This window comes from Pan paniscus, chromosome 6 (genome assembly GCF_029289425.2).
Source record: "Pan paniscus chromosome 6, NHGRI_mPanPan1-v2.0_pri, whole genome shotgun sequence".
In the NCBI taxonomy this organism is placed as follows: Eukaryota; Metazoa; Chordata; class Mammalia; order Primates; family Hominidae; genus Pan; species Pan paniscus.
In genome coordinates this window covers 59,374,757-59,393,436 of record NC_073255.2, presented here as the reverse complement: position 1 = coordinate 59,393,436, position 18,680 = coordinate 59,374,757, and the positions used below count along the sequence as shown (strand labels likewise).

General features: G+C 42.2%; 1 protein-coding gene across 9 annotated transcripts in view; it reads right to left on the bottom strand.

The window, feature by feature from the left end:
- Positions 1-17,834, bottom strand: part of VSTM2A (V-set and transmembrane domain containing 2A) — a 28,864-nt gene extending 11,030 nt beyond the window's left edge. For 2 of the 9 annotated variants that reach the window (XM_003815816.5, XM_034964122.3), the window contains exons 1-4: positions 17,170-17,834; positions 15,189-15,355; positions 13,037-13,087; positions 9,858-10,194 (exon numbers count right to left, since the gene is read on the bottom strand). In XM_003815816.5, the coding sequence (XP_003815864.1) occupies positions 9,858-10,194; positions 13,037-13,087; positions 15,189-15,355; positions 17,170-17,248 (634 nt within the window). In that variant the 5' untranslated portion in view covers positions 17,249-17,834. Of the gene's footprint in view, positions 1-71; positions 9,276-9,543; positions 10,195-13,036; positions 13,088-13,315; positions 13,658-15,188; positions 15,356-16,118; positions 16,240-17,169 lie in introns of those variants that run through there. The other 7 variants (XM_008968835.4, XM_008968836.5, XM_008968834.4 and 4 more) reach the window with 7 other exon arrangements.
- Between the last annotated feature and the right edge of the window lie 846 nt (positions 17,835-18,680).

Below are 18,680 nucleotides of genomic sequence, written 5' to 3'. Positions count from 1 at the left end.
ATTGTACAAAAGTTATAAACAAGCGAAACAATAAAAAATTAAAAATCATAACTTACATTGACTGCTGTACATTTTCTTTTTTTCTTTTATTTTTCTATGCACATGGCTCAGACTGATTTAAAGTTCTGTATGCTATATATTTTTTCACTTTAAAGTTTTGTATCCTATGTTTTTTCATGTGATGTCATGTACTGAATCCTTTCTAATGTCTCCAAACATTCTTTGAGAATATGATTCTAGAAGCTGCTTAATGTTCACTGTATGCTTTAACACATTCACTAGGTAACTTTCCTTTTGGTCATCTGTGTATTTCCAGGTGTATGAAAAACTCCATGGTAAGTATTGCAATTCATGACTCGCTATGATATCCTTGGAATTTCTTCTCAGAAGTATGATTTCAGGGACATATGGGCTGCACAATCTAAAGCCTTGTGAGTACTCTTCCCTGACAAATTTTCCTTCACAAGGGAAGTACTGATTCACCATGCCAGTGGCAATGTAGCAGAATGTCTGATTCACTGTAACCTTTATGATGCTTGTTGATTTAGAAAACTTTTGCCAAGATTATACCTGTCAATTTTTTTTTAATGAGAAGGGGTTTTGACTGGGACTGCATCAAATCTATAAATACTTCTGAAAAACCTGACAGATTTGCAGTTCTGAGATGGGCCATCCAAAAACATAGCATTGTAACTCATTTATTCAAACCTAAACTCTCTCAATGAAGTGTTTTAGTGGTCTTCATATTCATACTACTTATTTGCAACCATACTTTGTAAAAAAAAGATTATATATTTTATATCTTTTACTTGTTGCTACTATTGAGGATTCAATATTATTCCTAAAATATTTTCTATTTTGGTATTGGAGTTATGTAGAAGGTTGACCTAAGTTTATACTTTTATCTTAATTTTATTCATATTATATGATCACTTTTAATATCTCTATTACGATTGATTAGGAGTGATTAGGAGTGGGTTACATAATCACAGCATCTGTAAATATTGACATTTATTATTTTCCTAAGTATTAGACACAAATATTTCCTTGTTTGATGCTTTACTTTTTAGTTACATATTATTTAGTTAAATAAAATTTTAAAGTTATAGCAAAATATTTTCACTTGCAAATTATTTTGTAACTTTTAACCTTCAAAGCCACAAGTATCTTATTTTATGCTAATCTTCCTATATTTGATTTTTCTTTTCTGCTTAGTTCTTTAACTGGCCTTCATTTGGATATATATTGTAAACTGTGATCATATGTCTCCTTTTGGCATTATTAATTAAATAAGTCCTTCTTTAACTGTTACATTTTTAAATTCATTAGATATTATTTTGTATAATTTTCGAGCTTTCCAGGCTTGTTTTTATTTTCTTTAATATCTATTCATATTTCTGTTTCTTTATTGTCCTCTTAAATAATAGTTATTTTGTAGCATATTTTCCTATCTGGTAGGTAAAGAGGTAGAGAACTAGGCATTGCTGAGCTCACTCACATGCTAGGTTTACTCTCCTAGATTTTTAAAATCCATTATCTCATTTAATGCTAAAAATGACCCTTGGCAGATAAGTATTACCATATCAGTTTTATACATAAGACTTTAAGGTTCAGAGAGATTTTGTGAGCAGCTCACCCAAAGTAACAAGCTGGTAGATAGCAAATCTAAGAATCAAATCTGTATCTACCTGGTACCATAAACTATGAAATTTTAATTATTAATTTATATTCCTATTTTATTTTTGTCTCTTTTTAAGGCTTTACATAATATTCTAACTTGTTTATGTTTTCAGATGTATTGCTAATTACTTTGTGATTTTAAAAACTCAGAAAATCTTTTTTGAAAGCTTGAATTTAATTAAGATGAACACCAGTTTGTATAATTATGGCTTTAGAATACCTGTTATTTATTCAGGTTGCAGTTTAAATTCTTAAAAATCCTTTGGAATTTTATCATGTTTTATAATACAGATCTAGTTACAACCTTGGGCAAGACAGCTGGTGGCTAATATGTTGTGCTTATTTAGAGGAAAATTTATCATCAATTAATGGCATTGTGACAGAAGAAAAAAAAGCAAGCTCTGAAATTATAAATCATAAAACATAAGCCAGAAATGGAGATCTAGTCTTCCTTCCTCAACCCATCACTTCCACACAACCAGCAAGGAAGATATTTGCCTAGAAGAACCAGGTGGTAAAGACCATTAACTCTAATCATTTCATTGCTGATAATTGTATATAAGCATATGCAATAATAGTCATATTATTACAGCAACTAGTCACCATTCATTCAGGGATTATTAAGTGTCAATCTTCATATGTACATCGTTTCCTTCAATTGTCAAAACCCTGTGAGGATTATAGTATAGTTCTCATTTAAGGAATGAGGAAACAGGCCGGGGACAGTGGCTCATGCCTGCAATCTCAGCACTTTGGGAGGCCAAAGAGGGGGGATCACTTGAGGTCAGAAGTTTGAGACCAGCCTGGCCAACATGGTGAAACCCTGTCTCTACTGGAAATACAAAAATTAGCCGGGCGTGGTGGTGCGCACCTGTAATCCAAGCTACTCAGGAGGCTGAGGCAGGAGAATTGCTTGAACCCGGGAGGTGGAGGCTGTAGTGAGCCGGGATCACACCACTGCACTCTAGCCTGGGTGACAGACAGAGCAAAACTCCATCTCAAAACGACAACAAAAAAAAAAAAAAAAAAAGAAAGAAATGAGGGAACAGACATACTGCGCTGTGAGTGATGGAGCTGAGATGTGAAGCAGCCTTCCTCTTTAACCACTGTGCACTAGTGCCTCTACCAATGAGTAGGCAGAGCCAGAGGCAGAAGGTCTGAGGAGTGTGTCCCTGCTCATTTATGCCCCTTCGCTGCTCAGATGAAGGCACTGGTTCAGCCTATCAGTGGCAGAAGTGGTCCTTGGAAGAAGGAGCTCTTGACCTTTCTTGCTCTTTTAGGGTGTGTGTTATTGTGACCAACAGAGTGAAGCCTTTCTAGCAAGTTTTCAACACTTTGGCCATCTAGCCAGGAAGCTGCTCCTCTGGTGGCTTCCTGAAGTGGCAGACATCATGGAATCACTTGAGACAAGAACTTAGAACACTGGCAAATTCCGTTTCATGTCTTCTTAATTACAGAGGAACTAGTAGTCACAAGCAAGCCTTCATGTGGCCAGTTATGAATGGAAAAACCCATCCAACCTTGATATCATAGGCCCAAATAGTTCTGAACTTCAATGAGTAAAATTAAATATGGTTTGCAGGAGAATTTAACCAGTATAGACTCTTAATCTACATAATTCTGGTTCAAATATAGCCCTAGCAGATTCCTTGGCCTGTATTATCCAAATCATTCCCTTATATCTATTTTTGTCTTATTCATAGACACTTGATTTACATAGTTGCCATTTATATGATAGAATTACAATGATTAAATTAATTTAACCTGTGTAAGCAGCCAAGTTGGATCATTTAAACAAAAATCAGCAGTAAGGGCTGAATTATATGACTGACTCTACCTCAAAGCAGTGCACCATTTACTCACATATTAAATGAGACAAGCACTCTCCCTGCAAAGACCCTCAGTCCCTCATCTCCCTCCTCCCAATGACTTTGACATCCTGTGTTAAGATCAACCCTGCTGAAAGTGGCCACTCTTGGCTCCTGGCAGCTGTTGCAGCAGCTGCCTCTTAACAGTCAGGTTCACATCATGGTGAACACACAATAATTGTATTTCATAGTTCAGAGAATCAGCATTCCTGCTGAGCTACTACAGACTCCACACACGGAGACACAAGTACCACCTTCACCGCAGCCAGTTTCCTTACAAATACCAGCTGTTGATCACAGGAGTGAACAGCTTCACGAAAGTCCATCCCAACATTGGAAACAATAAGAGCAACAGAACAGAGCCTCTAAAAAAAGTATTTTGTAGCATGACACAGATACACATACAGATATATATCTCATAGTAAATGATAAGAAGAAAATTTTTTTACCCTGAAAAACTTCAAAAAGCTAATGATTCTTTTAACTTTTGGAACATAGAATACTTATTTCTGGTTCTACACTCAGAGATGCTGATTCAGTAGGCACTGGGTGGAGTTCTGGAATACGAATTTTTAATAAGCTCCCTGATGAGTCTGGCATAGGTAGGCTGCACAACTCACTTTGAGAAACACTGTTTGGGAGTCTTGATCAGTTCTAGAGTAGTGGTAAAATTATCTAATTATGAAAACATAATTATACAAAATAATAAGAACATGAGCCCCACTTGTTCAGGGCACATAGAGGAATTGCAGAAACAAGCTATAGTATTTGTAGCCAAGAAGTTATAGTTAGGGTGATCAACTGTCCTAGTTTGCTTAAAACTAAGAGGTTTTCCAGAATGTGTGACTTTGAGCACTAAAGGTTCAACAATACAAGGCACAGTGAGGGCTTCAAAGTAAGTATAAACGAATTGCTGAGAACTTGATGAGTAACCAATTCTGACTAAGAGAAAAGGAGAAAGCTTTAACAAAGGAGTTTGCATTTTTGTAGGAACTCAGCAAATAGGAAAAGACTCATACAAAGGAAACAGCATTTGCAAAGCCATAGAGGTAACAAAATATCTGAAAACATTCAGGCAATACCAAATGGAAAGACTGAATGAGATTAGGAACTCAGAAGAAACAAGGCTGGAGTTAGACTACAAAAACTAATGTTGGCACTTTGAAAAAAATAATCATTTCACACATGCTCTGTTGTGATACGTCCCTTGTAGTAGAGTTAAAACAAGAAATTCTTTTTGGAATAGATTGGATTAGATGAGGAAAGTGAAGAGGGCCTGTGTTGACAATGAAACCAGTATTGGTTAGAACAGAAAAGACGCAGTTTCTCAAGGATGTTTTAGGGAGACAATTACTAGGACAATTCAGTGTGGCAGCTGACAGAAGAGATGAGAACATTTTCAAGGCTTCCTCAAGACCAATGACTGTGATGAATGCTATTAAAAGAGTTTGGGATCATAGGAGGAAGAACATTTCCTTTTGGTGAGAAAGCTAAGATAAATTCAGTCTTGAATATTTGAGTTTTAGATGTCTGATCTGGGTATCTATCATGAAACAAACCTCACTACAACCTAGTGCCTTAAAACGACAGGAGATCATCATCTGTCTCTATTCTGCGTGTTGTCTGTACTTAGCTGGGCAGTGTTTGCTTGGGCTCCCTCATGCTGCAATGAGACAGCCACTGGAGCTGTGGCTGGAGGAAGGCTGGGGTGACTGGCTGCCCAAGGCTGCTTCCAGGCTCGCACACCAAGGTCCTTGGCTGGCCTTCACTCAGTAAGGTGGCTGCACAGCTTCCACAGTGGCTGGCTTCCAGGAGGGCTCAGCAGGTGCTGCCAGCCCCTGTAAAGGATAGGTCTAGAATTAGCACAGCTCACTTCTTCATACTTTATTGGGCAGAGTGGTCACAGGCCAGCCTATGCTCAGGGGAAGGAAAATAGGCTTCAATGCGTGGGATGGAGACAAGTGTGCAGACATCCTTACTCTGCCACAGTTTTTGCAGGATATATATGTAGATACTTTGGGGACAAGAGTGAACATGAGTCTGGATCTACAGAAATGAGTCAGAAGTACAAAGGTGACTCGAACAATTTCCTAAGAAAATTTAGCAGTCAAAACCATGGAAGTGGATGAGAAGATCAGGCAGTTGACAATGGGAAAAGAACTATATTTAAGAGAGGAATTTAGTTGGGGAGGAGGCCAATAAAGGAGAGAGGAGAATGCTAGGAGCCAGTAAATAGGGGACCAGCCTGCAAAGAGAAGAGAGGTAAGAGTGTCAGGAAGGAGTGATCGAGGGAGAAAGGCTGCCTAGAGACTGGGAAGGACGAGATGTGAGAGGGTGGGGAATTGGAAGCAGGAGACACCAGTGACTTGCATGACAGCTTTGGGAGTGCGAGCGACCTGGGCAATTTACCTGGAGGAGCCAGCATGCAGCTCTGCACACCAGGGGTTGATCCATGGCCAGGTTGGGGAAGAGGAGCAGGAAGCTGCTTCACAGTTCTGTGTGACGTTGGGAAGGTGGGAAGGGGGTCAGTAGAAAAAAGTGAAGACAGAGAGAAGAAAGGAAGGACTAGTAGAGGTGGTCTGTGGAGATGTTTGACCTCTGGAAGGATTGGAGACACTGGATGAGACAGGAAGAAACAAGTAGAGAATGGCTTAGTATATTGGGGTATTTGGGGGCATGGTGGAGGGGCGTTGAGTCCTGTGTTCTCTGCGAAGAGGGACCTAAACCACTCCATCCTGGTCAAGATCCTGGGACTTCCACAGTCAGTTGTGCTTGGTGCCACCCTCCTCTCCGAAAGGTCTTTCTTCTCCATATTTGCTTGTATGAACTCTCCCTATCCTCCAAGTCCCTTCTTCCAGGTTGCCCTCCCTGACTCCTCCAGCAAGAAGCAGGAATTCACCTTCTCAGAACATCTATAGAACATTTCTTCTGCTTCTAACTCTATGTATTGCTTTCCTGATAACATCATATTTATTGGCATCTTCTCTTGATAAGCTTCTTGCAAATAGAGCCAAAAAAAGTGGGCAGAGGGGAGTGGGTTTGATATGATCTAAGGTGGTCATGGTACACAAAACTAGAGAGTGTTCAGAACAATTGAAGACGGCAAACTTCAAAGGGATTGCAAAAGCCAAGTTTTGTTTATCTGTTTGCCTAACCGTTTTGCTTCATTATTTTGTTTTAATTGCTGATTACTAAATGGAGGTAGTATTCAAATAATTTTACAAGTGAAGGATTCACAAAGATAAAAAAGAATTTTAAGTGGGAGGGGAAAGTCACATGCTCCAAAACTTTTGGAAAATATCTGGAAAAGGTATGGGACTAGCCATATTAAATAACAGTTAGCTTTATCTTGTGATAGGCAGATGGTCATAGACTATCTTTTCCATCTTCTTCTATTCATGTAAATCTCTGCTCTAGAAAAACTGGTTAAATTAATTGTATGAAAATTTGAAGATTTTATATAAAATTATTTTCAGCTAATATGTTTTCCTTCATTTAAAAACAGAAATTCTTTGAAAGAAAAATAGTATCAATTAAGAGGTGAGTGTTTCAGTTTAAATAATTTAGTCAACTATGTCAAAAGATTATGATGAAAATAAAGGGCCAAACGGGCCAGCTTTTGTGACAGAGATGACAGTGTCTCATATACCATAGATGAAGGATGCCTCTTTGTATCAAACAATAAAAGATAAAAGGCTAGTACAATATAGCTATTGGCTTCCAAAAGCAAGATTTTGATTTTTGTGCTTTCATCACATCTTGCCTTTCATAGAATAATGAAATAAAGATGGATGATAAATGGAATGTACAAATATTTTGTTTTCTTGCAAACTAAAATACAAACTCCTTGAGGAGAAGAAGTGTGTCTTCCATGTTTGTGTCCCTGTGCCTGGTATGTGAGTTCCTAGGAGGGATGGAAGGTGAATAAATGAATGAATAAATGAAGCATGGGTATTGAAATAAGCTTTATTTGAATATAATCTGAAAATCGTGAGGCAAAAATCATAAATCAGGATGTGGGTATTACAGTGAATATAATATATAAATATCCACCCCAGATACTGAATCATATATAATAATTGTGCAAGTATAGGAACTTACACATAAGTAAAGTGAGTGACTGGACTGCCCCAGCTTCTGAAATCGAAATTAGAAAATGTTGATAGAAGTATATAAAAATATTATCCAGTATTCACTGGTTGGAAATATTGAAATTAAATATTTTCAGATATTTCAGGTTACTCTTTGATATAAGCAGATATGTTTAGTGAACAGGACTTTTAATGAATATAGACTTCATGAGTCACTTTTTTCTCTCCTTCTACCTTTACATCTAGAAAAAGCAATTTTGAATCTGACAGCAAGGCTGGCAATGGGATGCAAAAAGAGCAGTAATTTTTATTTGATAATTGTTAGAAGAGATCTAGAGTTTATCATTTAGCACTAATCACAGCGCTAAGAGATATTAAAATAAAATAAATAGATATTTTGAGATTGCATTATTAAACCCCAAAAGCTAAGAAAACATTCTAGAAATAGATAAAGCATTTCATTCTACCCTTGGAATTCTTCACTTGGAATAGGTAATCTGTTTGATTTTATTCTGCCGAACAGATTGATGACATCTAACTTGGAACAGTCTATGTAGGATAATAATAATTTCACTTCCATGATTTGGAGTTCTTGCTAATTAGGTTGTAAATTGTCTGCTTAGGCTACTCTGTAATCTTGCCTGCAGTGTCTCACTTCTTTTATGATAATGTGAAGAAAGAGGGGAAAATCACTCCAAAGACATTAAATCTTCCTCAAATAATAGTCACAAAGTTGTAACCATCATTTGGTTACCATTACAATTTAGCATATACCTGTGTGTTTAGTGTGTATGGATACACACATATATGTTCCAGCTATATTAGTTTGTCCTTTAATTTGGTAAGCAGAAAAGATTATAAAGAAAAAAATTAGACAAATCCACACACATTGGGCTTCAGAGAGGCTAAGCCATCTATTCATCAGACTGACATAAATTGCAATGACCAAGGCATGCCAGGAGAGTTGCTCATCTACATTATAAGGCAGGGCAAACTCAGAGAACCCTAATCCAAGTGCCCTACAAATCTGCAAATCACATCCATTAGGAAGTAAAGCATTAAGAGAAAACCTATTTTGGCATACAGTATTTTAAAAACATTTAAAAGCATTGTTCACAAGCAAGGACTTAAAGATACACACCTATATGTATTTCTATATGTATATATATATTTGATATATATAAAGTCTATATTTGATTAGGATGATTTCTGAGATGTGTGTGTGTGTGCGTGTGTGTGTGTCTGTGTATTCAGGACGATATGAGATGAGATCTCAGAAATCATCCTGGTGAAGTAATCAGACTTTTTAATTTAATGGCTGAAGAGACCTTAAATATTAGCAATATAATTTTCCATTACCGATGGTAGCATCAATACTTCTTTAGGGAAAAACCTAAAGAAGGATAAAGTCAGTATGTTTGTGCTCCCTTCATCCCATGTCACGTGTTTGAGGAAATCGGGACGGCCGCGGGGTTGTGCAGGGTACTGCTCATTCCACGAAGCCTTTATCCCACATCAAGGTTAAAACTTCCACGCGTTTCCATTGGCTGAATGACTGCATACATTAATGCCATTCAGAACAGCTTTAACTTGCACAGCTGCCTTCAGAATCCTGTGACTAAGCTTCTAAATTGGCCTGGAAGGCAAATTCACAGAGGAGTTGCCTTATCTTTGCACCACTTACAGTCTTCAATCCCCCCTCCATCCTTCCATTATCATCATCACAGGCAGCTGAGGTTTCTCCTTCAAAATCAAAAGCCCTTGGAGAATAGTCCTGCTTAGAGCTATGGGTCGCTGAAAATGCATGATATGGCATGTCTCTCTCATTTACATTTTGATTAAGTGAAAGCCTCTTAATTTGGGTCATTATCGATACATAAATCTGTAGAGAAAATGAACATGCATTTGTAATGTAACCAACATTACATGATTTATTGTTCTTATAATGTGTAAATACAGAAAGGATAAAAACCAGAGTCCAGCTCTCAGATGCCCTGGAAATGAAGCACCACTAGGGGACTGACGGGGTGCACCCACATGCTTTGAGCTCTGAGTGAATTGGTGCAGGCTCAGTGCTCACCTCTCATAATCACTTGCACTGAACTAGGTCTCCGATTTTAAAAATCACCATTCATAAATCTGTCTACTCTATACAACTGACCTTTCTGTGGAGCGTTTGTGAGTGGTAAAATAAAAGGCTCGAAATGGGTTTCCATACCTGATTGTGGACTTTGTTTGGGGATTTTGGCTACCGCTTGAGGGCTGGAGGTGGAGTGCGTTCGTTGGTTGGCAGAGCCATGGATGCTGCTGGGGACGGCTGCGGAGACGTTCTTGCGGGGCTTCATATCCTGCAGCCACATGGGCGAGGCTTCGAAGGCCTGCATTCTGCGGGCATGGCTGTTGGCATTGACTTTCAGATAGGCCTGGGCCTTGTGTTCCTGAAGCTCCCCGTAGTTGGCATCAGTCACCCTGCACTCATATAAGCCTTCATCCTTTTTCCTCACTTTGGAAATCTGAAGCTTGTGGGAGATGTCATTGCCTTGGACTTTCACTGTCTGAAAAATTGCAGGTAAAAAAAAACAATAAAGTGCTACATCAAATGATTTTGTTCCCATTTTTTACCCTGAGCTTGCTAATACTGGAAAGTTAAAGGGTCTTAATGGCCCCATAGCCATAGTGAAGGAGCTTTTTATTTCCTTAACGTCACATCTGAAGGCCTTGGCTATCCTATTCCACCAACCACTGCACTTGCAGACTCAGGAGATAATTAGTTCAATGCAGCCAGTGCCAGATTCTGTCAGCCACGTGCCCCCCATTGTCTACATGCCAGTAGCAGCTCCGTCATTTTTCCATCATGGGATTGGCCTCTGCCTGCTTAACTCAGTTCAATGAAGCACAAACCAATAAGGCCAACTCTATAGGTGAAACAACCTCTTTTCTTCCCTGTGGGCTATAAACTAACTCCCTCAACTCTGAGACATCACAAAAATATTTTGTTGGTCATGAGTTTGAGTGAGAATGCACTTGTATCCCCACACTGGGATGACTACTAAAGGTGCTATTAATGAACTTGGATATTAATATTTTTCTTCTTAAATTTTAGATGCAGTCTTGCCTCTAGTCATAGGGTGGCATGGCTTGGGGTACAGCTTCATATCACCTGAAGTCTTGTTGCTCAAAGTATGTATCCCATGCCATTATAGGGACTTTATGCTACAGGGACTTGGGATGCCATCGATAAAACACTGGCTTGATTTTCAAAATTGAAATTGGCTTTCTTATTTCTTCTAATAAGTTTTATTCCAGATTAATAGCAAGATCATATATCTGATAGATATATTAGATATATGATTTTATATTATATATCCTATATTATATATATGAGCATCTTTATCAGAACAGTTAGGTTTAATACATAATCATATGTTCTTCATAACTGAGACAATGATAGGGTTCATAAGACATTTGGGATTCAAGAATTTGGTTCATTTTGAAAGATACAGAAAAGAAATGAAGGAGGCCGAAAGTTATTTTTTCTGCTAATGGCCACTACACTTTCAAACGGCCATAAATTACTAGGAAAACCTGAGAAGCACTCATCTGCTTTTACATATAGAGGTATATATACAAATAATTTCCAACATTTGAACCCTATGGGTTTATGTGTATATAAAATTATATATAAATATACTAATACTATAAAAATGAAATGAATACTTTCACATTTATTCTGGGTTAAATCTCCTAACAAAGTTTGAGGTAGTTAGAGTATTTATATTATTATCCCATTTTATAGTTGAGTAAACTGAGGCTTGGGGTGTTTGGGTCAGTGATTTTCAACACTGAGTGTACATTAGAATCACCTGGGGTGCTATTAAAAATACTGGCATGTGGAGTAATGCAGAAATATTAAGTCTGCATCTCTGGAAGGTGGAGCTTATATCATCAGTATTTTATAACAACTCTCCTGGGAATTCAAAGTTAATAACTAGTGGTTGAGAAAATATGTTCAAGGTCACACAGTGGGTAAACAGGGAACAAACTACTTTCTGCCTCAGTTTGTGTCTAAAACTCTCTTCTACTCATTAACTTTTATGCATTATTGGCATAGGTAATACTATCAACAGTTGTGTGTGTAATCATGTTTCTCAATGTATGCATCAGGGGTCAGGATGTATGAAGACTATTTTTGTTACTGGCCTTTAGATGATAGGGAGAAAGGTGAAGGGTGAAGGAAGAATAGTCACCAAGCAATTTATCTAGTTATATATGTATGTGAAAAATAAAATAATTAAGAAAAAACTAGATTTTACCAATAAAGCTTTTCTAATATTGTAGGAAAACAACAGTTTCTGTGATATAAGAATAATTGAAGTATTCTAAAAAGTCAGTAATTTTATGAGTTTTAAATCAGAGTTTATGGTTGATATTTCATCTTTGTCATTTTTTCTTCCATGTTGAGATTACACATTTAGGTCACAGAACTAGATTCTGTGTACAATATATTTGTACATTTTTAGTTATGATGTAAGTCCAATCTTCTACCACTTTACGCTATTGTAAGAGCCTTAAAATACATTTTCTTTTAAAATGTAGGTCATTGGGATTTTAGATTTCTAAAAACAAACAATAATATGTTTATGCTTAACAGATTTCCTCCTTTTGTATTACATAACTATTTCGTTTCTATTTATCAAATGAAGCAGTATTATTAATATTAACTGATGCTATGCGGCTTATTTGAGGTATAGTAAAAAAATAAGACTCACTTTTTAAATTTTACACACACTTATTAAAAGTAATAAGCAATAGAGTGGAACTATAAGTTTACATTTTCAATAGGTCAAGCTCCTATAATAATGGTTTTACATTTATATTGGCTTTTGGCATTATATTTATATATTCTTAATAACAGCACTGGAAATACACTCCATGCATTAAAGTGACATTCAAAATTTAGTTGCTTAATTTCATCACAATTTCAGTATCCTGTTGGATGCTTTATATTTTTCTCCCTAAAAATATTTTCCTATGTTAGTGTTTTACTTTCTACTAAAATATAATTGTTTTCATAATTTTGAATAGATATTAGCAATGTATTTACTCTTACTGTTAGGTAAGTTACAAAAAGCAAGGAAAGAAAGTGTCACACAACTTCTCTGGATAGCAAACGATCCTCCAGAATGTTTAGACATTTACATGACTAAAATATGTAATTTTATTTAGGGACTCTAAATGTGCTTCCATTTGTATGTATCTAATGAGGCAAGCAAGGGGCACCCGGCTGTCCGGCTGTCCTACTGTCCTGCAGCGCTGGCAAGCCGCCTTCTCGGGGACAGGGAAGGGCTGTGCGTCCCGGGCCTGGGCCCGCGGCCCTTGGCGCGCCCCCGCACTCACGCTGATCTTGGTCCCGTCGCTGTCCGGGTCTCTGTCGGGCAAGAGCTCCACCTGCGGGCAAGGAGCGAACGCTCAGTCCCGCGCCAGACCCGCCCGACCACCCGCCCCCACGCGAGCATAGCCTTCGCGGCTCCGGGCAGGGCCGTCAGGGTGACCTGGGGACAGGGAAGCGACCAGGGGCGTGGCCACCCCTGTCCAGGCCCAGACCGCACCGCCCCCACGCTGTCCCTGGCATACCCCACGCCGTCCCCGGCATACCCCACGCCGTCCCCGGCATACCCCACGCCGTCCCCGCGCTTTCCCCGGGGCTGTCCCGGCGCTGTTCCTGCCGCGCGGCTGCTGCGCTCGGGAGGCGGGGCCGGGAGCCGCCGGGTCTTTTTCGCGGGTTGACCCGTGCGGACGCGCGCCCGGAGGTGGGCGGGCGCCAGGGGTGGGGCGGCCGGCGTGAGTGAAGGTGAAGTGCTCCGGGACGAGTTTTCGCGCCTTTGTTCCGGCCACCATCCCGCCTGCCGTCCCGCCCCGCGCTCCTGGCCCCAGATTCTCTTGCTGGCTCGCAGGGGCGCCGCCTCTCGCTCAACTAGGTCTCCCTTGCCCGGACCCCCTTCCCCTCTCCCCTCCTCCCGCTATTTTCCTTTTCTTCATCTCCTCCTTTCTCCCTCTCCTTCCCCACCTCACCACCCTCTCTCCTGTCTCTTCCCAAGTCACCCTCCGTCCCCTCCACACTCCCCATTCCCCTACTTCCTTCTCTCCTCGCTTCCTCTCTTCTCTCCTCTTCCTTCCCTTCTCCACTCTCCTTCTCTCCTCTCCCTGCCCCTTCTCTACTCCTCTCTCCCTCTCTTCCTTTCCCTCCCTCTCCCTTTCCTGTCTCTCCCTTCCCTCTCCCTCCGTCTCTCCTTTTCCTCTCCTTCCCTCTCTCCCTTCTGTGCCCTCTCTCCCCCATGTCTCTCCTGCTCCCTCTCTTCCTCCCCCCTTCCCCCTCTCATTCTCTCTCCTCTCCCACCCCCTTCCCCATCTCTTACCTCTCTCCCTCTCTCCCCATTCTTTCTCCCTCTACCCTTCTCCTTCTCTGCTTCCCACTCCAATTCTCCCTCTCTTCCTTCCCCCTCCCCTTCTCTCTGCCTCTCTCGCCCCCTCCCTCCTTTTCCCCTACCCTCTCTCCCTCTCTTCTCCTTTCTCTCTCCCTGCCCTCTCTTTCCCTTCCCTCTCTCCCTTTTTCCCCTTCCCTCTCTCTCTTTCCCTTCCCTCTCTCCCTTTTCCCCCCTTCCCTCTCTCTTTCCCCTTCACTGTCTCTTCCCGTCTCCCCCTTCCCTCTTTCCCAGCCCCTTCCCCCTCCCCTTCCCTCTCTCCCTCTCTCCCCCTAATTTATCCCTCTCCCCCTCTTCTTCTCCCCTCCCCACTCCAATTCTCCCTTCCCTCCTTCCCTTCTCTCTGTCCCTCTCCTCACTCCCTCTCTCCCTCTTTTCCCCTTCCCTCTCTCCTTCTCTTCTACCTTCTTTCTCCCTCCCTTCTCTTTCCCTTCCGTCTCTCCCCTTTTCCCCCCTTCCCTCTCTCCGTCTCTTTCTCCTTCTCTGTGCCTCTCCCGGTCTCCCCCTTTCTTCTCTCCTCCTCTCCCTCCTCCATTTTCCCCCTTTCCTTCTCTCTCCCTCTCTCCCCGACACCCCACATATCTGTTAGAAGTGGAGATGAGAGGAGCTGGCCGCCTTGGTTCTCTGGTTGTTCAGCCTGGGGGCTGCGGTCCCAGATGGTGCCTGGTGCCCCGAGAAGGGAGAGGGGGTGGGGCGGAGGGTGGAGGCCGCCCACCGATTCCCCTGCCACTCCTTTCGTCCTGGAAAGGGGCTCCCGGATGTCCCGGGATGTGGCAGCGCGGTAGGGGCAAGGCGGGCATCTGCCTAAGTACCAGAACTTACAGGAGGAGGCGCTTCCCGGTTTAACAGGAAGAAACTGGGCAGCAGGACTTCCTTCTGGGTTTTAACTTCGCGTCCCCAGGACAAATTCCCTTTCCCTCCCTAGAAGCCCTGGGGGTCACTCGCTTCCACAGAACCGGGCAGGTCCCCAGGGGTGTCCAGGCAGCACCTCGGCCCCCAGCCCCGGGCCGGACACCCTGAGGACCGGGCGAGCGAAGGGGAGACGCGGGGTCGGCGGGCTCCGCTACCTGCGCGCCGGCCCCCTCGGCCCCGGGCTCCAGGTCCTCCGGCCCCCGCAGGAACCACCATTGGATCTCCAGATACACCGAGGCGGAGCCGCTCTGGAAGGCGCAGGACATCTCCACATTCTGCCCCTCGGTCGCCGTCACGTTCCGCGGAAACTCGGTAAATTTTGCTGCAAAACAGAAAGGCATCCTGTTGGAATATCCACACCCCTCTTGCCTGAGTCTCTTTCCTTGAGAGCTCGCTACATTTTTCCTGGACTTAAATAGCAACAAAACCCCTCTCTTACATCCTCGGCTTCGTCTGGTTCCCCCAGCCCCCTTCCTTTGCCTCTTTCCTGTCTAACTTTTGGTATCATACCTAAATCACTATGTTGTTGATCAAATCCAGATAATGGAAAGGTTAACAAGCTTGCCAATAACTCTTAGCCAAGATCCCCGCAGGTAGATCCAAATACCTTTTGTCAGATTGCAGTATTCCACAACATTTACTGAGAGAGTCAGTGAGATACAATTTAGGCAATCTGTCAAGTTGATAAATGAGGAGAGTCTCTTGCCTCTAAGTTTCTAAACAATCTACCACTAACTGGATGTTTCATGTAACAGAGTAGATCATGATTATCTGTCAAAATGCACATTCCTGATACATCAAAACGGTTATTAGCAACACCAGTGAAACACGCCTGCAGCAGTGAAACAAGTTGCACACTTTATAAACTGTATATGTTTCCTTCTCTCCAAATTAACCTTTATTTGTTCCCATCAAGTCACTGTATTTTGAATTGCCATACATCTTAAGATGTAATGATCACACATCCAGGCTTAGTTCAGATTAAATATTATTTAGAAGTCACTATGGAGATGTTTCTCAGCCTTTTCATTACCAACCTTGACACTGCTAGTTTGCAAGATTCATGCAACCCTGGTGAAACTCACAAAAATATAATGTTTCCTTCCTCCTAAAGGCATTTCTTGAACATGCAATGCTCTTATCTTGTTACCAACGTGGTTGTTCTTATCTTATCTAAGGGGCACTTTGCAAAGAGCTGATGGTTCCCTAAAAGCAGTCCTGGGAAGATTTGTATGGCCAGTGGAAATGCACAACCACAATGCACACTTATGGAGAAGAGGGCCATGGGGAATGCAGAAATGATTTGGGGTGGATGCACTCCTCCCCCCACCCCTCACCTCACCCCCGGTTTAAAGAGAGACACTGTCTCTTTTCAACATTTTATGAAATCCCAAAAATGATCTCTAGTGAAATGAAACTATATTTGTACCTAAAACAGGGAAGCTATTAAGGAGACATTCTGATCGGAAAAGGACTTTTCTATTCTAGCTGGCAGAAGGAGTATGGCATTTCTGCTTGCAGAAGTGATGCAGTCTTTTGGCACCAGAGATGTGATCTGTTCATGGTGCTGAAACGACCACTGCAGCCTACGATGTCCTGAACAATCGGGTTCAGCAGGCTGCCGCTGCTTGTCATGCAAGTTGTGGCTTTTTATGGGTCCTCAGAGGAGTCTGTCCTTTGATAAACACACATACAAAAGGAGTCACACGGACCTAGAAAAGGGAAACTCTAAGCCCAGTCTGACTACACAAGGAAGAGGGACTGGCAATGGAGAGTCCCAATATCCAGCCCTGTGTTTGTTTGTGATGATTATGTATGCATGAGTGGCTACCCTGTGCATGCACACAGATAGAAAGCACACACACACGCACACACACACACCACACGACCCTGTGTTTGTGCTCACCGAGGAGCCCACTTCATTGTCAGGCACCAGCTAGATTTTCTCTCCAGCCTAGCTAGTCTACAGTTTAATAAACTTAAAAAAAAATCGTCAAACAGAACACTATTTATACAGCCTAAGCCCACTGTTACTTGCTAGGAAGCTTATTCTATCTGCCTGTCCATTCTTTTTGAGTGTAGGAAACACGCACACACACGCAAGCAAATGTATATTTGCCATTGAGCAAGACTTACCTTGAGAAGAAAGCCCTTGTTGTACATATAAAACGGAAAAGAAAACAAATCCAACATACACCAAAAAGATCCCCATCATTCCAAAAAGGGAGGGGGGTCACATCAGTGTAGCCAACAGCCGAAAAACCCTGAAAGAAAGGCGTGCGAGTGGATGGCAGGCTCAGTCTCAGAGCCCTGGGCGCGACACTGCAAACATCCTGCTGCTTGCTCGGCGAGGGCTGGCTGTGGGGAGAAGGGATTGCGATTCTGGAAGGTTAGAACCAGCTGGCTGGGATTCAGCGAGGCTTCCTGCGGAGCCCAGGCTGGAATCGCTGGGAAGTGTCTCGGCTGTCTGGCTGCCTGCTTCCAGCTACCTGGCAGCTCGTCCAACGTCAGCCCGCCGCTCCGGCTTGCGTGATCACTGCCCTCCCTAAACACGGAGCCGGCTCGGGAAGTGGGGAGTGGGCAAGTGGGGCGGGCTGAGGACTTCGCCGGGCTCGCGGCGCCGCAACTTTTCCCTCTAATGGCTGCGATGATGCCTTTAACTCTGTGCGCGCTGGACAGCGCCCCGCCCGGGAGCTCGCGCCGGGCGGCCGCGGAGGGCTCAGGGCTCGGCGGCGCCGCTGGGGTCTCCCTTCTGGAGAGCAGGGACGTCGGTTTTTTCCCACTTTGCTTCTCTCCCCCATCGGGTGTCTTTCTGGCTCGGCGGATCAGATCGCTCGGTGCTGAGGAGGACAATACAGTGGCGGGATTGCGGCGCTGGCGGGGGGCTCGGAGCGAAAGGTTCCGGGAGGGAGTTGGGGCATTGCTGAGGACCGGGGAGCAATGAGAGACGGGTGGGCCGAGGAAAACAGCCATTTAGGGAAATGCCGCTTAACCAGTTATTAACTGCTCCAACCAGGAGCATCACATGCTACGATTTCACACGAATTTCTTGCTGAACAGCCTTCAGTACAAGCAGCTCATGCAGGAGCCATATCGCTCCAGCTGGCAGACGGAGAAGAGAAAAAGTACAAAAAGTCACGCAATGAGGGAATTTTCTCGAAAGAAAAGCCTACCATACTATGTTTACTTTTTAAAAAATTACGTACCTCCTGCCTTCTTTTCCTTCATCTTCCATGTATTTTGGAGGGGGGAGGGGTTTTAAATACCTTTAAGGTCTTCATTACGTGATTTTGTTTTGTTTATTTGCTTTTCTTTTGCATAGCACAATACTTATGTAATGTTCCCTGGGACTAAGTAAATAAGGAATCTTATTTTAGACACAAAAAATCACAATAAGTTTCAGAATGTGGAACAAATCTACTTATCTGCCCTGGTGAAGATTTGAGATGTACATTCTATTTTTTATTAAGAACTGAAACAACAATGTATATTATGTTAAAGACTCTATCTGTCCTTATGCAATCCAACTATTAGTGGATTTAAATTTTTTTAACAAAATTAATAGCATTTGCCATCTAAGAAGAGTACACATTTTTTATTTCCATTATTATTTCTGTGCAACGATACCACAAATTTTCAGTATTAGT